Here is a 19,443-nt window from a genome sequence, read left to right as displayed (position 1 = left end):
AGGTGGCAGGGACCTTTGGTGGAGCCCCAAAGAAGAGCAAATCCCCATTCAGGGATTCGGCATCAAAGGAAAAACAAGAGAAACTTGTGTTCCTTGTGCAATTCAGGCTGCTGGCTCCCCCCGCCCCCGTGTCTTGCACGCGTGACCTCACCAAGCCTCCCAACCATCCAGTTAGGTAGGTTCCAGGTACCGTGTGAAGGGCTGTTCATGTGCTGTAACCGTGTAAGCCTCTCCCAACCCAAATCAGAAGTGCCCTTCTAGCCCCATCGTACGGAATGAGGAAACTGAGACTTGGAGGGGTCCATGGCACTCGCCCGGGGGAACCCATAGGAAGCAGCAGGCCTGTCTATGGCCAGAACCTGAGCTTGCACTCTTGCTTATAGAGTCTCTAGAAAACTTGCTAAGCACGGGCCTGGGTGCTGGTAGACCTACATGCAGGACCGTGTGCCTGCAGGCTGTGTCCTTCCCTCTCAGGCCACAACTCCCTCCTATAAAAAGGGGGGTGGATGTCTGCAGCAGAGGACGCAAACACGGCTACCAGCTCCTAAATTCCATCAACTGGGCGACCAGAAATAGGAGACTGTGTTCCTCCCTTGGGGAATTTACAGGCTTCCCGGGAAGACAAGACATATAAACAAATATGAAAACAAATGCATCAATAAGAACTAAAAGAAAAAAAAGGAAATAACAACAACAACAAAAAACCCAAAATAAAAAAGAAAACAACTGTTCCCCCCCTTTTTTAAGGCTGCCCCCGAGGCATATGGAAGTTCCCAGGCTAGGGGTGGGATTAGAGCTGCAGCTTCAGGCCTGTATCACAGCCTCAGCAGTGTGGGATCCGAGCCTCATCTGCAACCTACACCACAGCTCATGGCAATGCTGGATCCTTAATCCACTGAGCGAGGCCAGGGATCGAACCCACATCCCCATGGATACTAGATGGGCTCCTAAACCTACTGCACTACAACAGGAATGCCTGTTTCCTGCATTTTGATAAACAGAAGCATTTGTTCCTACCACCCGTTTATTGAGCGTCTACTCTGTGCTGGGCATGGTTTCACCCAGACTGGAGGAGCCTTTCATAAAGCTAACGGTGTTAGCTGATTTTATTTGTATGCCCATTGTCCAGCTGGGTTTGCTTGGATGGGGGTCCTGAAAGTGCCAGAGCTATAGGATAATCCATTTGTGCTGGGGGTCCATCCGGGGAGGCTTCTGGAAGAGAAGAGCCGGATCTGAGGAGTAAAAGAGGCAACAGCTCACTCCTGCCTTGAGGCCTGGGGTGTAGCTCCCTCTCCCAGGAAGGCCTGCCCTGCCTTTCTGGCCCCTCCCCATCTTACCCAGCCTTTGTTATTCTCTCCTGGTCTTCAGAGTGCTGTGACAAACCGTAATTATATATTTACCTGCTTCATAGCCATTCTCCCCCCAGACCAAGGGGAGGAGGCTGGATAAAGGTCTGGCAATGAGGAGAGGGGAGGCTACTGGCTTGAGCAGACTTGGGAGAGGCCCTGGAATAAGTGTGAGCAAGAACTAGGCACCAGGGACAGATGGGTAGAGCCAGGCCAGGGAGTCAGGGAGAGAGAGGAGGCCGGTTTCTGCAGTTGAGGAGCAACAGGGAGAGGACTTTGGGCGGGATCCCCACAACCATCTTTTATTGGGTGCTCACTCCGGGCCAAGCACATACAGACATGATATGTTCACTCTCACAACCTCCCCTGGAGGCAGGTACCAGGATTATGCCCCGCAGAGATGATGAGGTCGAGGCCCAGTGGCGGGAGACTGGATGGAGGCCACCCAGCTAGTAAGCAGGATGGCCGGCTCCTGGCCAAGAGCACTTCCCTCCCATTTCCGCCCCCGCTCCAGCCACTGTGGTCCTCAGGCTCCTGCCTCAGGGCCTTGGCACTGCTGTCCCCTCTGCTTGCAAAGCTCTATCCCCAGGTGGCCTCATGGCTCACTCTCTCGCTTCCTTTCAGTCTCAGTTCAGAGATCACATCTCCAAGAGCCCTTTCCTGACCCTGCTACTTCAAATATTCTGTTGAGAGCTCCCTCTGTTGTGCAGTGGGTTAATGATCTGGCTTGTCTTTGTGGAGGCACCAGTTTGATGCCCGGAGCAGTGGGTTAAGGATCTGGAGTTGCCGCAGTTGTGGCGTTGCTCGAGGCTCGGATTCAATGTCTGGCCTGGGAACTTCCATAGGCCCAGGGTGTGGCCAGGAAAAGAACAAAACCAAAAACCACTGACTTCTCTATTTCCTCCCCCATTGTATTTTCCTTTGCAGCACCATCACCACCTGCCATGCTTACTCTCCCATCCTTAGGGGAACGCCCTAAGGAGGGAGGTTTTTTTTTTTTTTTTTTTTTTTTTGCTTTTTTAGGGCCACATCTGCAGCATATGGAGGTTCCCAGGCTAGGGGTTGAATCGGAGCTGCAGCTGCTGGCCTACACCACAGCCACAGCATCACGGGATCTGAGCTGAGTCTGCGACCTACACCACAGCTCACAGCAATGCTGGATCCTTAACCCACTGAGCAAGGCCAGGGATTGAACACGCATCCTTGTGAATGCTAGTCAGATTCATTTGTGCTGAGCCACGACAGGAACTCCCTATATATAGACTTAAATAAATAAATTAAATAGAGGTTAACCTCTAAAAAAGAAAGACTGATTTGAGGTCCAGAGATATCTGAGGGCGGTTTTTCCCAGAAGGTGGGACGTGGGCCTGCTGGTGGCATGGGAGCATTTATGTGGTTCATGAACATGGCTTTGAGTAAGTCTGAATCATAGAGTGAGAGACTCTTTTCTTAATTTTCTTAGGAGCTTTCCAATTAGGTGAAGAGCAAGACTCAATTTCCATGCTGGGGTGCCTCAGACACCCCTCTCACACTTGCTAATTTCCCTTTCTAACAAAGAGGGTACAGGAACTGCCACCAGCTATAAGGTAATATCTTTGGTTTTTTTTGTTCTGTTTTGTTTTGTTTTATCTTGCTTTTTAGGGCTGCATTCGTGGCATGTGGAGGTTCCCAGGCTAGGAGTCAAATCAGAGCTACAGCCACTGGCCTGCGCCACAGCCACAGCCACGCCAGATCTGAGCTGCATCTTCGACCTATACCAGAGCTCAAGGCAATGCACGATCCTTAACCCACTGAGCAAGGCCAGGGATCGAACCTGTGTCCTCATGGATACTAGTCGGGTTCGTTTCTGCAGAACCACGATGGGAACTCCCAAGATGATAGCATTCTTGCTTCTCATTTTGTCTTTCTGATACTTTCTATCTATGGGCCAGTGATCCTGGCTTTCCACTTAGAGTAATGACATAAAATATTCTCTCTTTTTTGGGGGGCCACGCCCTCAACATGGGGAAGTTCCTGGGCCAGGGATTGAACCTGAGCCACAGCAGTGACAACATCGAATCCTTAACTGCTAGGCCACCAGGGAACTCCTGAAATATTCTCTTTAAATACGCTTCAGAAAGTAAGCTGGCTTAAAGAAAAATGTTAGCAACAGAGAAGGGAGCGGGCAGCCCTGCGCCGCTGTGACAGTGTCCCCGAGGGAAATACGGGAAGGCGTCCTAGAGACAGCGAGTGCCTGCATCCCCCGCTGCCCTGGGGTCCTGACCCATGGGAGTGGGAAGCAGCAGCAGGCTTGGGGGCTGGGGTGTTCATTGCCAACTCTGGAGGTCTCAGATTTACCCCTGCTCTGTGCCCCTTGCGTGGCCCTGCAGCAAAACTAAAGGCAATTCTATCCGGAGAAGAAGGAGGGCTTTGGCCAGCGGGGGAAGGTCTGGGACACTGAGGTGACGGAAAATGCCAGGAGCCAGGCTCAGGAACCACGCACGCACCCTGTCCCCTCTGAGCCCCAAGTTCTCTGTCTCCCAGTGGGGTGGTAATAAGATGCTGTCCCTCAGGGCTGTCTGAGCCTCGAAGGGCTTAGTCTAGCGCTGGGCGCATCGAAAGCCCTGGCTCAACTGGAGCCACTGCGATTATTATTATTAATTATTACTGTCACGGCCACCACCATTATCATCGCTAAAGAGTGATGGAATAACAGGGAGGCAGGAAGGGGCAGCAGAGGACAGAGAGGGACTGTGTTTACACCGTGAGAGGTGTTGGATGTTACAAGTTGGGGTGCGGGTGCTGGGGTGGGGAGAGACTGAGAGACATTGAGAAAGGTGGATGGAAACCGGCCCCTCCTAGCCTGGCGATGAGTCCCAGTGATACAAGGCAGTGCCAAGTGGGAGGACCGGGGCTCCTGGGGGTGGAGAAGCAGCCGTGCTTGCTGAGCAGCCACGAGACCTGGGGAGGATGCAGAGGGCTGCATCCTGAACTGGGCCTGGGGAAGAGGGGGAGTGGACCGTGGGCCTGGCCCAGGCTCCTGCCTCTGTGCTGACTCCCCTTCTCTCACCAAGGCCACCTGGGGTCCCTCTGCGAGAGGCTGGGGGCTAGGCGAGGTGAGCTGGTGGTATCCCAGCCCTCGCAGCCGGCCATGAGCTCACACACGTGCTCCCTCCAGGCCCGGTAAACAGGATGGGTGCCTGGGTCAGTGGCACCCTCCCTAGGTCCTTCCCTCCCACTCATTCCCTGGGGGTGGCTGGCCTGCCCAGCTCCCCTGCTCCACACCCAGCTTTCTCAGCCAAGAGCAGCCCAGGTGCTAACCTGCTAACCAAGACGCCCTGAGGACCACTCTCAGGGTCATGGTCATTCCTCCCCAACAACCCATCATCTTCATCGATGGCATTCTCCTGGTGGTCCCAGGCGCTCTGTGGCTAGAGAGTGTGGAGGAGTATGAGGTGCCCACCTATAGGTGGAGGTATGGGAGGCGAGAGAGCCAGGAGAGACAAAGGCCGACTGAAACTGAGAGGAAGGCCAAGAAAGGACACCTGCCACTCGTCCTTGTGGCCCCGACCCAGGCCTCTTGCACTAGGGAGGGTCCTGTTCCTTGCGTCCCCTGCCCTTGTACCCCCAGCTCCCCCATGACATCCTGCCTGGCTCCTCTTTCTTAAGTCCCCTCCATCCCGCCACCTCTAGGAGATGCCAACAGCCTAGCTCTTCAGATGCCCCTACCCCCACCCTGCGCCCCAAATTCCTGGGGTTGGGCAATCGGAACACTTTTGCACCAGTCTCATCCCATTTCTCCCTCCCTTCCTAATGCACAAGCTCCCTCTCTGTTTCAACACAGACTGTCAGACTCAATTACAGCTCATTACACTATTGGGCGGCTGGCCCTGAGTCACTCCGGGGAGGGACTCAGGGCAGCCCAGCCCTGCCACCTTCTCCCAAACCCGGTATAAGGAGTAGGGGCAGGGAGGAGGACTCTGGGGAGGCCGGGGCTCTGGAAAAGGAGAGAGGAGGCTGCAGACCTAGGAGGAGGGGAACAAGCAGTCAGAAGGGAGGAGAGAAGGGCGCGCAGGCCTGGGGACGAGAAAGGGCAGACAAGTCAACTCGGGCGGGAAGCAGACACGCGGGGGAGAGGGAGCGGGGCCGAGATGAAGCTCTGGTGGTCCCTGGCCTGCCTCCTGCTGGCCCTGTGCCTGGGCGGTGGGGAGGCTGGCCCGCTGCTGAATGGAAGGGAGAGCCCTGGAGCGGGTGCCGGGGAGGCCATTGGACACAAGGTGGGAGAAGCCGTCGGAAGGGGAGTGGGCGACGCCATCAGCCATGGCATCGGGGAGGCCACTGGCCAAGCGGCTGGAGGGCCAGCGGGCTCTGGAGTCCGGGAGGCCCCAGTCCCTGGAGTAGGCGATGCTCTTGCCCATGGGGCTAAGGAAGCGGCCCATGCACTTGGCCACACTGGCGCTGAGGCTGGCAGACAGGCTGAGAACATCATTCAACATGGAGAGGATGCCGCCCACAGCTTGTGGCAGGGGGCGTCCGGTGGCCACAGTGCCTGGGTGAGTGTGGTCGGAAGCCAGTGTGGAGATGGGAGGCGTGGGCAGCCAGGCTGAGGATCTTGGGAAGCAGGTGAAAGGATGCTGGTATGGGGGTGGCTGTCTGGGCCGGTGTCCTTCCAGCTTATGCCCTCCTCCTCCTCCATCCCGGGGTCTCTCTCTACCCGCCTCTCCCCTCGTCCTGCTCGGGCTCCTCTCTTTCTGAGTCGCTCTGCCGGCCTTCCCCCATCACAGAGTGAGAGGGTCACACATGCTCAGTGCTGCCTTGCTGTTCTTGCAGGGCACCCATGGCCAGCCTCTGTCTGGAGGCCATGGCATCTCTGGTTCTCCGAGCAGTCCTGGAGGCCCAGGGGCACCCTGGGACCAAGTGTACTCTGGAGGTTCAGGTGGCAACTTTGGAACCAACCCTCAGGGAGGCCCCTGGGCCCATGGAGGCAATGGAAGGCCATCCAACCTGGGGACCAATGCTCAGGTAAAGGGACCACCCCGTCCTTACCTCCTGCCACCTCCCTCCCTCCCTTGGAGTCCATGTGCTCCTTCGAGTCCTTCCTGATCCCCCACTCAGTGTCACCCTCCCTGCAGGGAGCTGTGGCCCAACCTGGTTATGGCTCAGTGCAAGGCAGCAACAACGCAAATGCAGAGGTAAGAGGAAGAGTCTGGGGAAGGAGAGGTGTCAGATGCGTGGGACAGGACGTGGGGAGACAAAGAGGCAAGAAAGACGGCAGGGGCGGGGACTTGAGGTTAGAGGCAGTTTGGACAGAGAAGAGCTGGAAGTGTGAGCCGGGCCTGGGGGAGACGTGCTGGGAAAGAGAGCCAAGCCTGGGGAAGCATGAGAGCCTGCCTGTGGGCTTTGACCCAAGTCTCGAAACTCACCCGCCCCTTCCCTCCGCAGTGCACCAACCCCCCGCCATCCGGCTCAGGTGGAAGCTCGAGCAACTCTGGGGTAAGAGGACAGGGCGCCCTGAGGCACCCAGTCTGGCTGGGAGAAAACGGAGAAACTCTGCCCCCTTCAGACAGGGCGGGAAATACACCTGAGCCGGGGGTTGGGGGGTGGGAGTGGTGGTGGGCTGGCGGGGGAGTGGGGGGGTGGGAATCTTGGTGTTTCTAGCCTTTTGGCCTCACTCTGGTTTCCCCTGCCCCTCAGGGAAGCAGCGGTAGTGGTGGCAGCAGTGGCGGCAGCAGCAGCGGCAGCAGTGACACCAACAGTGGTGGTGGCAGCAGTGGCAGCAACAGTGGTGGTAGCAGTGGCGGAAACAGTGGTGGTGGCAGCAGTGGTGGCAGCAGTGGCAGCAACAGTGGTGGTGGCAGCAGTGGCAGCAGCAGCAGCAGTTCTGGGCCCAACGGGGTAAGTTCTGCCCCTTCGGTGAGGACAGAGGTGGGGACTTTGGTGGTCCCTGCTGAGGAGCCCCGCTCCGAGGTCCTCCTGAAAGCTGCCAGCCCAGAGTAGTGGCACCACTGGCGCTGTCCTGGGGCCCCCTCTCCCTCTGTCCCACCGAGCCGTGTCACTTACACATGCACTCTAATTTCCAGAAGAGGCGTCCTGCACACTGTTGTGCGTTCTCATCTTGGGCTCCGTGATGGAGGGGCCGCTCCGTCTGTTAGGGTTAGGGTTAGGGTTAGGCTCTGTCTGTCTGGCAGATCTGACTGAGCTGGGTGGTGGGTGGAACGAGGGAAGTGGGCACAGGAAAACGTGCCAGTTTGTTTGGAAGCTTCCAGGAGGACGGGGACAGGCCCACACGTGAAGACTTCAGCATGTTTTCAGAGCTGCGGTGTAGACACTAATAAATACACCGCCCCCAGTCCCTACATAGGGGCTGGGAGCTGGCAGCCAGATTAGGAGGGCATTCCCAGCAGGGTGCCCAGCTGGCTTCCTTGGGGGTCAGGCAGGAGGAGGGAAGTCACTAGAGCAGGCCAGGTGCCACAGGCTGCTCTTACTTCCTGCTCTGGTACTCTGTGCTTTCCCTCTAGGACCAACCCTTAGAAAGCTCCAGGACTTTCGATCAAGGCTCAGGTTCCCAGATGAAGACTCCAGCGGTCCTTTCCCTTTTCTAGGTCCAGGAGAAGGGGCGGGGGGAGGCGGGACAGGAGGGGGACAGAAGAGCCCCTAGGGGCCAGGGTCTGATGAAGTTAGGCTCCAGAGGCTGCTGCACCCCTGGCATGAGGTGGTGGGAGGGTGGATGGCAACAGATCGGAACCCCTAAATTATGCTACATTTCCTAAGACACATGGCCACACCTGGCCTTCTCTGTGCTCTGAGTAATTTCCCTCAGTGACCGGCTGAAGGTGGGAGAGAAAGGAAGTGGGCGAGAGAGGGTTAAGAGATCATTTTAACACCTGTTATGGGATAAATACCTATTCCGGGAACTATGTGGGCCCTTCCAAGTCCTTTTAAGACCCCCATCTCAGAGTTCCCGTTGTGGCTCAGTGGTAACAAACCCAACTAGGATCCATGAGGATGCAGGTTCGATCCTTGGCCCTGCTCAGGGGTTAAGGATCTGGCATTGCTGTGGCTGTGGTGTAGGCCAGTGGCTACAGCTCTGATTCGACCCCTAGCCTGGGAACCTCCATATGCTGTAGGTGTGGCCCTAAAAAGAAAAAAAAAAAAGAAGACTCCATGGGCCTCTTGCTTTCCTTTATAGGCGTACAATACCGGCTCTTCCTCAGGGAGCACAGGTGGAAGTGGTGGCCGAAGCAAACCCGGAGTGAGTGCCTGGGGGGCACGGCCTGCACGACTCCCCTTCCTGAACTGCGGGAAGGAGAGGCTGAGGGGTGGGGTGGATGGGAAAGGCCAGTGGCCAGGAACGGGGTGGGCCACTGCTGGGGCAGCCACCTGGGCTAGATCTGGGGTGAAGGTGCTGCAATCTGGGGGCTGGAATCTGGGTCTGGGTGGGACCTGAGAGTCTTCCTCTTTCCCACAGTGTGACAACCCAGGGACCGAAATCCGTGGGTCCGGAGGATCCGGGGGTCAGGTGAGAGCCAGACCTGCAGTTCGCAATGCGAAGCACCTGCTCCCCAGTTCCACTCCACGCAGCCCCCTCCCCACACCAACCTCTGTGGGGCATTTACAAGCTGGGGAGGGGGGGAACAACCATACGCCTGCTCCTAGAAAGACTAACAAGCTCCTAAGTAATAATTAATTGCAAATCCTTACATGACACACCTCACAGATGGGGCTGTGAAAAATCGCAAGAAAACCAGCCCTTTTAGAAACGTAGTTTTTTCAAATGTCCTGTACTCTGCCAGTGAACAGAATTCGGTCACCTCTTTTTTGTTTGTTTGTTTGCATTTTTTAGGGCTGCACCTGCGGCACACGGAGGTTCCCAGGCTAGGGGTCAAATCGGAGCTGCAGCTGCCTGCCTACACCACAGCCACAGCAACGCCAGATCCTTAACCCGCTGAGCAAGGACAGGGATTGAACACACATCCTCGTGGATCCTAGTTGGGTTTGTTCCTGCTGAGCCACCATGGGAACGCCTCGGTCACCTCTTTGACAGAGTTTTGGAGGTGTCTGGAATGTATACATCCCCCTCCTAATTATTCTGGAAATCCAGCTGTCAGCACCTGCAGCGCTGACGGGGGAAGTGTTGAGCTCAGGTCCACAGGGATCATCTAGAGGTCTTGTGAAAATGCAGATTCTGATTCAGCAGGTGGAGCTGGGATTCCAGTTTCTAACAAGCTTGCTGGTGGGGCTGCTGGTCTGTGCCCGGTGGCCCAGAGGGCGAGGAGCACGCCCAGTGGGTGGAGGCGGCGGCGGGGTGGGGTGGCTCTGCAAAGCTCCGCACACACAGGACACAGGACACTCACCTTTTACAGGCAGGCAGGCTTTAAGGGCCCTGCTCCCGGTCTGTAACTCTCTTACTCTCTTCCTAGCTTTGTGATCTACCAAAGTCTTAAATACTAGCAGTGAGGGGGAAAAACAGAACCAATAAGTAAATAAGTAAATAAATAAAAAAGAAATTAGAAAAAGGGAGGAATAGTCAAGGGGATATTTTTCTAAATCACATTTAAGAAGGCAGTGTTGCCAAGTGGAAAGGCAGTGAACTTTGAGTTGAAGCTGGGGTTCGCATGCCAGCTGTATCAGCTGTGGTCTGTGTGTCTCCAGGCAAGTCATTGACCTCTCTGAGGCTGGGCTTCCTCTTAGGTAAAACGGGGATGGTGAAGCCTAATTTGGTCACCCTCCCCCCGCCCCGGTGACTGCAGAGCTTTCAGCATCAGAGCCAGACTGAAATGGTTCAAGGTCCTGGCACTGGAGTCTGACATGGAAACAGACGCTGAGAAAAGCTGCTGGACAGTCCTGGGGGTCTGTTTCCATCTGTAAAGCAGAGGCATCTCCACGGGGAAAGTGGCGGGATGGGGCACAGTGCTCTGCACACAGTGGGACTACATATTGGCTACTGACTGTGTGTAGGGGGTGGGGCATGGGGGGAAGCGAGAACGTGGAAGCGATGAAGGGACGGGGCTCTGCCGGGCAGCCAGGAGGAGCAAGGCGCTTGGGGAAGCTCTCTGGAGGCGGGGCTCTTGGGTGCTGTGTGAAGAAGGAGAGAAGGGGGCTTCACAGAGAGTCCGCGGTACAAAGGCGCAGCAGGGTGGGCGGGGGCGCGTGTGACAGGAAGTATGAGCCTTGACCATCCGTCCCCTCTTCCCCTCCCAGGGGCAAGGGTCCAGAGGAGGAGATGAAGCTGCCAATGGAATCAACACTCTGGTGAGGGAAGGCATCCCTCCTCCCTGGGCTGGGGTCGTGGGGTCAAGCATCACCTCCCCCACCCCAGGCCCAACACCCACATCTCCTGTCCCTCCCCCGCTCCCCAGTGCTCCCCGAGTGGGGTCTCACTCTCATCCCATTTCCCATCGGTTCCTTAGAACTCTGAGACGCCTACATCTCCAGGGCTCTTCAACTTCGACAATTTCTGGAAGGTGAGTTCGGCGGGAGGACTCTAGACACCCTCTTTGGGGAAAACCAAGCCTTCATCCCTGGCTCCCACCCCCCTAGGCTGAAGTCCTCTTTCTATAAGGACCGTCAGCAGTCGGTCCCCCTTGACCCCTCTTGTCCTGAAGCCCTGAGCCAATTTCCTTCTCACCCAATTTGGATGTTCTTTTTTTTCCCCTCTCTGCAGAAATTTAAATCCAAGCTGGGTTTCATTAACTGGGATGCCATAGACAAGGTAAGGGCTGGAAGGCCTTATCATCCGGGTCTTTGCAGCATTAGGATAAAGGGAAGGAGGTTAAACCCCTGCACCGTGAGCCTGGGAGCCATGATGCTGGCCTGTAAGAAAGCACTTTGTCCAGTGCTTTAAAAAACAAACAAGTATAAAAACAAGGAAGAGGGACAGCAGAGACCTGAAAAGAGGGAGAATTTGGAAACAGCTGGGAGGAGGGGAGGAGGGGGGAACAGGCCTCTTTCATGCTTAACCTTCAGACCCGAACAGGCCTGAACCTCAGTTTCCCCTTTGACACCAGAAGGTTCGAGAAGCAGATCCTTGGGAACCACGTGGGAGGCAGAGGCGAGGGATGGACTGACCCGTCAGGTGCAGCTAAAGGGCCACCTGAGGACTGGCCCGAGAGAGAAGGGAAAAGAAGGGAATGCTTGCTGAGAGCCTGATGGGGCCCGACTTCCTTCTAGGCCCTGCACGTACATGACCTTAGGAGAAACTTGGGGCCCAGAACTGGCTCCTCCTTCCTCCCAGCCCACCCCTTCCCGCTGAGGGGACCCCTGGCCAGAATAGCAGGTGTAGCCCTGGAGCAGAGGGGCTGGACTGGAAGAAGGGATGAAGGCTAAACAATCCAAATTCCCAAGGCGGAAGTTGCAATCTGCGGCCCATTGACTGTTTTGTTTGATTCATTTTTAAAAAACAATATGGTGACAACAGGTCCCTCTTTCTAGGGCTTGTGACAGCAGAGCTGAGTGGCAGCTGCTTCTTGCCTGGCGGGGGGGCAGGGGGCGGTGGCTTGCTCTCCAGTGGTCAGACTCCCTCTCCTGTCACAGTCCTTGTAGCCATCAGACTGGCTCCTGTGAGCAGCTGAGTTGCTACCCCTTAACATAAAAGAATGCAGACGAGGATCCCCGTCCCCCCAAAACTTATGGGGACAGGGGTAGTGGCAGGTGGGGAGGTCCAGCCTCAGGAGAATCACCTTCTGGGAATAAGGTGGGAAGGTGAGGGAGCTCCAGCCACAGCGGGGTCCTGGGTTGGGTGAACAAAGTGAACAGAACAGGAGTTCCCATCATGGCTCAGTGGTTAAAGAATCCAACTAGGAACCATGAGGTTGCAGGTTCGATCCCTGGCCTCGCTCCGTGGATTAAGGATCTGGCGTTGCCATGAGCCTTGGTATGGGTCGAGGACGCAGCTCGGATCCTGCGTTGCTGTGGCTGTGGTGTAGGCCGGCGGCTACAGCTCCAATTAGACCCCTAGCCTGGGAATCTCCATATGCCGCAGGATGGGCCCTAGAAAAGACAAAGACAAAAAAACAAAAAAACAAAGTGAACAGAACAGATGATTTCTCTTTCATAGAGAACTGTCTCTGGTGGGGGCGAGGCTCCTTTACTCTGGACCCTGGGGAGGCCAGGCCCCTGCTCTGGGGCACTCAGGGCCTGACGGGAGAACCAGGGCACACTCAGACATGTCCCAGAGGGCCAGGACCCAGAGGGCCAGGACCGACAGTCAGGCCTCCCTGCACCTCCAGGGGGCAGTGCTCGCAGCCAGGCAGGGTTCCCTTGGGGTGGCTTCCCCGAGGGGCAGATCTGCTAGGAAAGGGGCAGGAGGGGCAGAGAGGAGAGGGGGCGCTCCAGCACCTTCACAGAGTTGGGAGGCATGAGGAATAAGGACAGGGGGCAAGTATGGGGGTTTTCAAGCCTAAGCTGGAATATCCGGGTTTGGCAGGATGACAACCGTGGGCAAAACGGTCCCTGTTGATTTCTGGAGCCGGGGCTCAGTCTGCTCTGGCGCTACGCCCTGAATCTCTACTCCTTGAGCTCCTTCTTAGGATTATTTCTTTGCCCAGGACCAGAGGAACTTTCGCTTCCCGTGATCTCCAGACAAGGAGCTACCAGATGGATGGGAGTCCCCACCCCCTTCTTAAGACACCCCTAGCTCCCCGCTAACCTCCCGCCGCCCTGGAAATAAACCTTAGCTGTCCCACACGCCTGGTCTCTGCTCCTTTCTTGCCGCCTCCACTGTTGTCCCAGCGGGGTGGGAAGGGGTGACTTCTGCCCCACAGCTTTGGAGGATGGGCTGGACGTGGCGAGGCAGGTGAACAGTGGGAAGGTTCTGGCTCTGAGGTTTTGCCACACTTGTGCTCTGACCGGGGCTGGGGGACCGGAGGGGGACGGGACGCTGCCCTGCGCTGTTAATGACTCCAGAGACCCAGCTTCTCTCCCCCTCTGTCTCCAGACGCCCAGCTCCCGAGGCCTTGGTCACAGTGAACTCGGAAGGCTGAGGAATGGTGGTCGCAGGAACAGGGGCTTAGGTGAGCCGGGGGTCAGGCTGGCTGCTCACCTGCACCCCGCTTTCATCCACAGGGCCAAGTCCTACCCCCCAGCACGCGTGCCCTCCTCTACTTCAGTCGACTCTGGGAGGTAGGAGAATTCTCATGTTTTGAAGACCTGGGATCCTGGTCCCCCTGTCCCCAGCCTCTCTCCCTCAAGGCAGCTGCTGTGAGCTCCAGCCTAGCTGTCACAAAACTCCCGCCTCTTCCCTTCTGAGATGGGTAATCTCAGCCAAGTCCTATCACCTACTGGTCAGAAATTCCAACACCTTCAGTCTGCTGTCGGCTTATCTTTTTTTTAGTTTTTGCCTTTTTAGGGCTGTACCCGTGGCATATGGAGGTTCCCAGGCTAGGGGTCCAATTGGAGCTGTAGCTGCTGGCCTACACCACAGCCACAGCAACACCAGATCCGAGCCGCGTTTGCGACCTACACCACAGCTCACGGCAACGCCGGATCCTTAACCCACGGAGCGAGGCCAGGGATCGAACCCTCAACCTCATGGTTCCTAGTTGGATTCATTTCTGCTGTGCCACAATGGGAACTCCCGCTGTCGGCTTATCTTCATCTAAGCCTGAACTACGCCCAGGCACCAAAGCCCATTCTTGCATGTGATCACTTGAAACTTTCCCAACCAGCTGCCACACTCCACCCTCTGAATCCTGTTTCCCCGTGGCCCACTCATCTCTCCTTCTCCCTCCAGGATTTCAAACACAAAACTCCTTTCTTGAATTGGAAAGAAATTACCGAGGTAAGGGCGGTCAAACTTCTGGTTTGGGGATCAGGAAGCTCTCGGTTCTGGGGACAGCGGATCCTGGGCCCTGGGCAGTGGCTTGCAGATACTGACCCAGTTCCTTGCCCGCCTGGCTGAGGGAGGGTGCCTTCCCCCCCAGCTTTCCTCCCTTGATGCAACGCTGTGAGTCACTGAAGAAGGAGTAGGGTGGGAGGTCCTCTGGAGGATAAAAGCCGAGGCCCAGGGCTGGGGCCTCCACAGGCACCAGATCATGAAGCCGGCCACTGTCTCTGCTCTGCTGCTGTTCCTGCTGGGCGTGGCCTGGCTCGGGGGGAGCCACAGCTGGGTGGGTACAGCAGCGTGAACAGGTGGAAGGGACCACGCGGTGGGGAAGAGGGCGGGGGCTGGGTCAACTCTCTGGGCTGGAAAGGGGTCACTAGGGAGGAAAGTTGAAGGGAAAGGGGAGGGCAGGAGGGATGAGGAGGGAGGCTGGGTGCTGGTCAAGGGCAGGCAGGCGCAGGGGGTCTGATCATCTGGGTTCTGGGAAGGATGGGCAGGCCCTCCGGGTCCTGTAGAAGGACCCAGGTTCTGCATGGGCAGTGGCCTTTGGGAATCAGGATCCTTGGGAACTGAGGCAAGAGTTGCCCACTCACTGGTCCACGTGGGCCAGGCACAGGACGCTGGACAGATGGGACCGGTCTTCAAGAAAAGTTGGAAATCTGGTTTCCAATTGTATGCAACAAATTTAAACATGCAGATCACGCAAAAAAAAAAAAAAAAAAAATCTGGAGGCTTGCTGGCTACCAGTTTGTGTCCTCAGTGTTAGGGTTAATAATGGGGTTAGAATTCAGGGTCGGGTGGATTAGAAAGGAAGTTAAGCCGGACTTGGGAAGAACATCCTGCCCCTGCATCTGTGTGTGTGCGTGCACGCGTGTTCCCAGGAGAAAAGTGACCATGGCAGGCACTAAGCGTCTCTCCTACTGCACTTTGCCTTGACTGGGGGAGGGGAGGTGGCAAGCGCATCGGTAGCGCTTCTTAAGGGCTCCATCTGCTTCCTTCCGCGCCTTCCTTTCTCTCCTTTGACCCGGAGCTAACCGAATGCCCTTCACTTTTGCTTCTGTGGATAACAGCCCGTCCTTGTAAGGACCCTGTAGAGAACAGCACTTGGGAACGGGAATTAGAAGGCCTGAGAGCAGGGGAGCAGGGTTTGTCACAGGCAGAAGGTGGACTGGGCAGAGCCCGTGTGGGCACCGCTCCTCTGTTCTAGCTCAGGCTCAGGCCGGCGCTCCAGGAACACGGGTGGCGGTGGTGCTGCCAAACCCGCTCTCTGGCCTCACTTCCCGACACAGAGTCTGGGAATCTGTCCTCTGTCCATCTGGACCATCAGTGTCCTCTGGGCTCACTGCCTTCTCTGCAGGCAGCGTTTATCACGGGCCATGGAGAGGGGTGGGACGCTGGGGCCCCCGGAGGAGGGCAGAGCCTCGGCGGCGGTGGGATGCTGGAGCCCCGAGAGCCTGGCCAGGCCCCAAGGACCAGGAGACGCCCTCACCGGGGCTCCCTCTCGCTTGCAGGGTGCTGACGCGTCATCGTCGTCCTCCTCGCTTCAGAAGAGGGCAGGCGGGGCCGGCCAGGTGAGTTGCCCCCTCGCCCTGCCCTGGGAAGGCCCTGGCTCCTCTCAGCCTGCTCCGGGGTCTGGCCCGTCGGAAGTTCTCTCTCCTCACGCTCCATTCTTTCCTTCCTCAGCCTGGCGCAGGATGGCAGGACGTGGCAGCTGTGACTTCTAAGGTAAGAAAACTGCCGGCCGACCGCCTGATTTAGACTCGCTTCTTTCCTTGGTCTCACGACCTCACCTCCGCAGGAAGCCGAGGAGGTGGCAGAGGTAGGGTGGGGGAGGAGGCAGGGCCCTCTGGGCTGGGACCCTAAAGGGAGGTGAGCGTGTGGCTCCCGCTGGGTGCAGGGGCTTCTATGGAAGAAAATGCATGACATGAGGCGGGTGGGAGGCAGGGGCTTTGAGAAGGGCCCGGCCAGGGCAGGGAGATGGGAGCAGGCCGCCTTCCCCCTTCTCTTCCGACCCCTGCCCACCGCTCCCCGCCTCCTTCCACAGAACAACTATAACCATCAGGCGTACCCCACGCCCTTTGGAGGGCAGTACCCAGCCAAGATCCCCGCTAAGGTGAGACTCCCAACTGCCCTGCCCGCGCTGGGGCCTGTGGGGGGGGGAGCAGGGGAGGCGTTCACAGCCAAGGTCCTCCACATAGGGCAGCCGAGGCCGAGGCCTGTTCACTCTGATGGTCAGGTTTCTCCACGCTTGTGTTGGGGACACTCTGGTCCCTGGGAGCAGTTTGGAAGAGGCGGGTAGAAGGTTCATATCCACCCACCCAGAAAAGGTCCCAAGGGAGCAGTGGCTGCATCATGTGCCAAAACCAGCATCCAGTACCTCTCAAAGAGGGATATAAGGGAGTTCCCTTGTAGCTCAGTGGGTTAAGGATCCAGTGTTATCACTGCAGCAGCTCACGTTGCTACTGTGGTGCGGGTTCGATCGCTGGTGCAGGAATTTCCACATGCTGCGGGTGTGGCCAAATTAAAAACAAAATGAGGACTATAAGGCACCCCAAACCCCACCAAATCACACAGCACACGGCAAAAAGACAGCCTTCCTGTGCAGTGTCTGCTCTCTACCTCTTTAACTGCTGACTTCTAGGGGAGAGGAGGTTAGCTCAACAGCTCTTGATTGGTGGGAAAATAAATGCTTCATTTCACAAAGGCAATAACAGGAAAAAAAATCTGAGGATCTTGTTTCATTTAGTTGAAAAGAAAGCAGTCCCTTGAATTCAGTAAATGAAGGTGCCGAATACTATTAGGCTGGGGAAGGAGAAAGCGGCGGCGTTTCCCTCCGTCTCTCAGAAGGATAAAGCCCCTGCCCCGGGGAGGGACTTGGACTGAGAGATGAGAGGCTCACTGCTGCCCAAAGAGCAGTGAGCCCGAGGCAGAAACACCACCTGCGGATCTCCCTCTGCCCTTTACTTGCGGCCAGTTTCTAGCCCCCCAGCAGGCAGAGGAGCCCCACCTTCCTCTGTTCATGCCCCATGCGCCCGGGGACCACAGCCAATACCAGCTTGGGGAGAACGCGCTCAGGATGATATGTCTGTTAATAATCCGTCCGAGCCTGCCCCACCTGGGCTCTTCCTGAGCCCCGAGAACGCGGCCGGGGGGAGAGAGGCCGGGTAGATGTGGCCTCACCTCCTCTGATCTTCTCTTTGCAGGGGGGAGCCACGCTTTCCTCCTCGGTAAGTACTGGGGCAGAGAAAGTCCCGCCCCCGAGAGAAGGGGTGCTGGGGACCGGGCACCGGCCACTGACCCCTCTTGTCCCTTGTCCCGCAGGCTTCCCGGGCAAAACCTGGCCTGCTGCAGTGGGTGAAATTTTGGTAGGTGAGTGTCAGAGGGGGCGGCACGAGGCTGCGGCCGGAGCCGTCACCCAGGGCAGGGCTCGGAGCTGGGCATTACCTTGGCTCTGGGTGGATGCGAGAAACGTATCAGTGAGGAGACCCCAGTGTGGGGTATGGAGGAAGGCTCAGAAGAAGAAAATCTAGAATGCCTGGGTGCTGGGCGGGGCTGGGCGGCGGCTGTGAGCAGGAGAAGAACATGGGCTCTGTGAAGCAGCAGGGACAGGGGAGAACTGTGCAGAGAGGTGAGCCTTTCAGGTTCCAAGGCGGGAAGAAGTGAGGCGCCAGTGGTGAAGAGGAAATAGGTGTTTTAGGGAGGTGGGCAGGTGACACAGGTGACATAGGCAGGACATGGGGGAACTGTGGACACAGAAGCTGGGTGAGAGATGCCTGGTTTCAACAGATCTAGGAGTGGCCATGTTCTGCCATTGGCTCTTTTCTTCTAGAAAATCACCGCCAGTCACAAATGAGGCCCTGAGGAACATCCATCACCTGCTCCTGGTCTGGGTGCTGCCACCTGCTTTTTCTGGGTTCGTCCCACCCACTGGGGTCTCCTTGACCATCAGCCTTATCAGATACACTGGCCATTTCTTCACCTGCTCCATTTTGTGACCTGAAGCCACTGTGACAGATATTCAGGAGGAGTGTCCCACTTTAGAGTTTCTCTGTGGAAATAAAACATGAATCTTGTTTCCCTGACTTTGGCAAGCTTTATTCTTTAGTGCTCCACTGACAGCCTGGATGGGGAGGAGGGAAGAGGGGTTCGGGGTAGTGATCTGCCTCCCTCCTGAGCCTGCTGGACAGAGTGACGGGCTGAGACAGAGGAGCCTGGGTGTCCTGACGAGAAGTAGCTAGCTGATCTCACTGGGCCTCAGCCTCTCCATCCGGAAGAAATAACCTTTGCCGGAGTTCCCGTTGTGGCTCAGTGGGTTAAGAATCAGACTAGTATCCATGAGGACGTGGGTTTAATCCCTGGCCTCACTCAGTGGGCTAAAGCCTCTGGAGTTGCTGCAAGCTGTGGTGTAGGTTGCAGGCAGAGCTCAGATCTGGTGTTGTTGTGGCTGTGACACAGGCTGGCAGCTAGAGCTCCGATTTGACCGCTTGACTGGGAACTACCATATGCTGCGAGTGTGGCCCTAAAAAGGCAAAAAAAAAAAAAAAAAAAAAGAAGAAAGAAAGAATCGTTGCCCAACTTACATCCGAATACGAGGCTTACCGCACTTAAAGCAGTCCTAGGTGTTCCGAGACCCCCTGACATCTCTCGTGTTCTTGACATCCCTGGGGGACCTGGGAAATAAAAGGACATGATGTATAGCACAGGGAACTATATCTAGTCACTTGGATGGAACGTGGTGGAAGATAATGTGAGGAAAAGGATGTATGTGTATATATATATATGCAAGCCTGGATCATTTCGCTGTACAGTGGAAATTGACAGAACATTGTAAATCAACTGTAATAGAAGAAAATAAAAATCTTACCAAAAAAATATACCCAAACAAACCTAAGACATGAAGCACCCTGCGAGGCCTCTGAGGTTGCAAGCTCCCGAGGGCATAACCCTGCCCTCAGGATCATTACTCCATCCCCAGGGCTTAGCACAGGGCCTGGCGCAGGGTAGGCCTCACAATTGATGGATAAGTGAAAGAAAACGGGGCCCAAGACGGACTTGGGGAAACCGACGTGATCCATAGCCTTTTCTCTCTCACTTTTGTCCTTAGACTGGGGCTGCTTAGGGTTTCAAGGGTGTAGGGAGAGCTTTGCAGTACCTCCTTGAAGCCACAGGGAGGCGAGCGCGGCCGCCCCAGGGCTGAGGCGCGTCCTTTCAGCTACTGACAGCGAGCTTCCTGAGTGCCTGTGAGGGATGGGAAACAGCTGGACCTCAGATGGCCTCCTGCCAATCCCTGAGGGTTGG

The 19,443-nt window shown here is 56.5% G+C and overlaps 1 protein-coding gene across 6 annotated transcripts; it reads left to right on the top strand.

Moving 5' to 3' along the window:
• Positions 1 to 5,277: 5,277 nt before the first annotated feature.
• Positions 5,278 to 18,227, top strand: DMKN (dermokine). Of its 6 annotated transcripts, XM_084960744.1 has the most exons (19): positions 5,278 to 5,878; positions 6,156 to 6,347; positions 6,458 to 6,517; positions 6,768 to 6,818; positions 7,020 to 7,114; positions 7,154 to 7,220; positions 8,515 to 8,577; positions 8,794 to 8,844; positions 10,527 to 10,577; positions 10,736 to 10,789; positions 10,990 to 11,037; positions 13,389 to 13,445; positions 14,056 to 14,103; positions 15,657 to 15,716; positions 15,829 to 15,870; positions 16,190 to 16,258; positions 17,349 to 17,372; positions 17,467 to 17,514; positions 17,975 to 18,227. In XM_084960744.1, exons 1-18 carry the CDS (start codon positions 5,477 to 5,479, stop codon positions 17,512 to 17,514), a joined length of 1,482 nt encoding a protein of 493 aa, XP_084816870.1. In that variant the 5' UTR covers positions 5,278 to 5,476; the 3' UTR covers positions 17,975 to 18,227. The 6 variants fall into 6 exon arrangements, 5 of the variants coding, with proteins under 5 accessions (XP_084816870.1, XP_084816869.1, XP_005664543.2 ...); XR_014806095.1 differs by having other exon boundaries at positions 7,020 to 7,220; positions 13,261 to 13,445; XM_084960743.1 differs by having other exon boundaries at positions 7,020 to 7,220; positions 17,467 to 17,510.
• Positions 18,228 to 19,443: the final 1,216 nt, after the last annotated feature.

Source organism: Sus scrofa, chromosome 6, assembly GCF_054392235.1.
Source record: "Sus scrofa isolate SSC_HxYL_T2T_F1_AM1 chromosome 6, Sscrofa_HxYL_maternal_Yorkshire_Landrace_v2.0, whole genome shotgun sequence".
Classification (NCBI taxonomy): Eukaryota; Metazoa; Chordata; class Mammalia; order Artiodactyla; family Suidae; genus Sus; species Sus scrofa.
The sequence above is the reverse complement of the archived record's forward strand: the minus strand, read 5'-3'. Positions and strand labels throughout refer to the sequence as shown.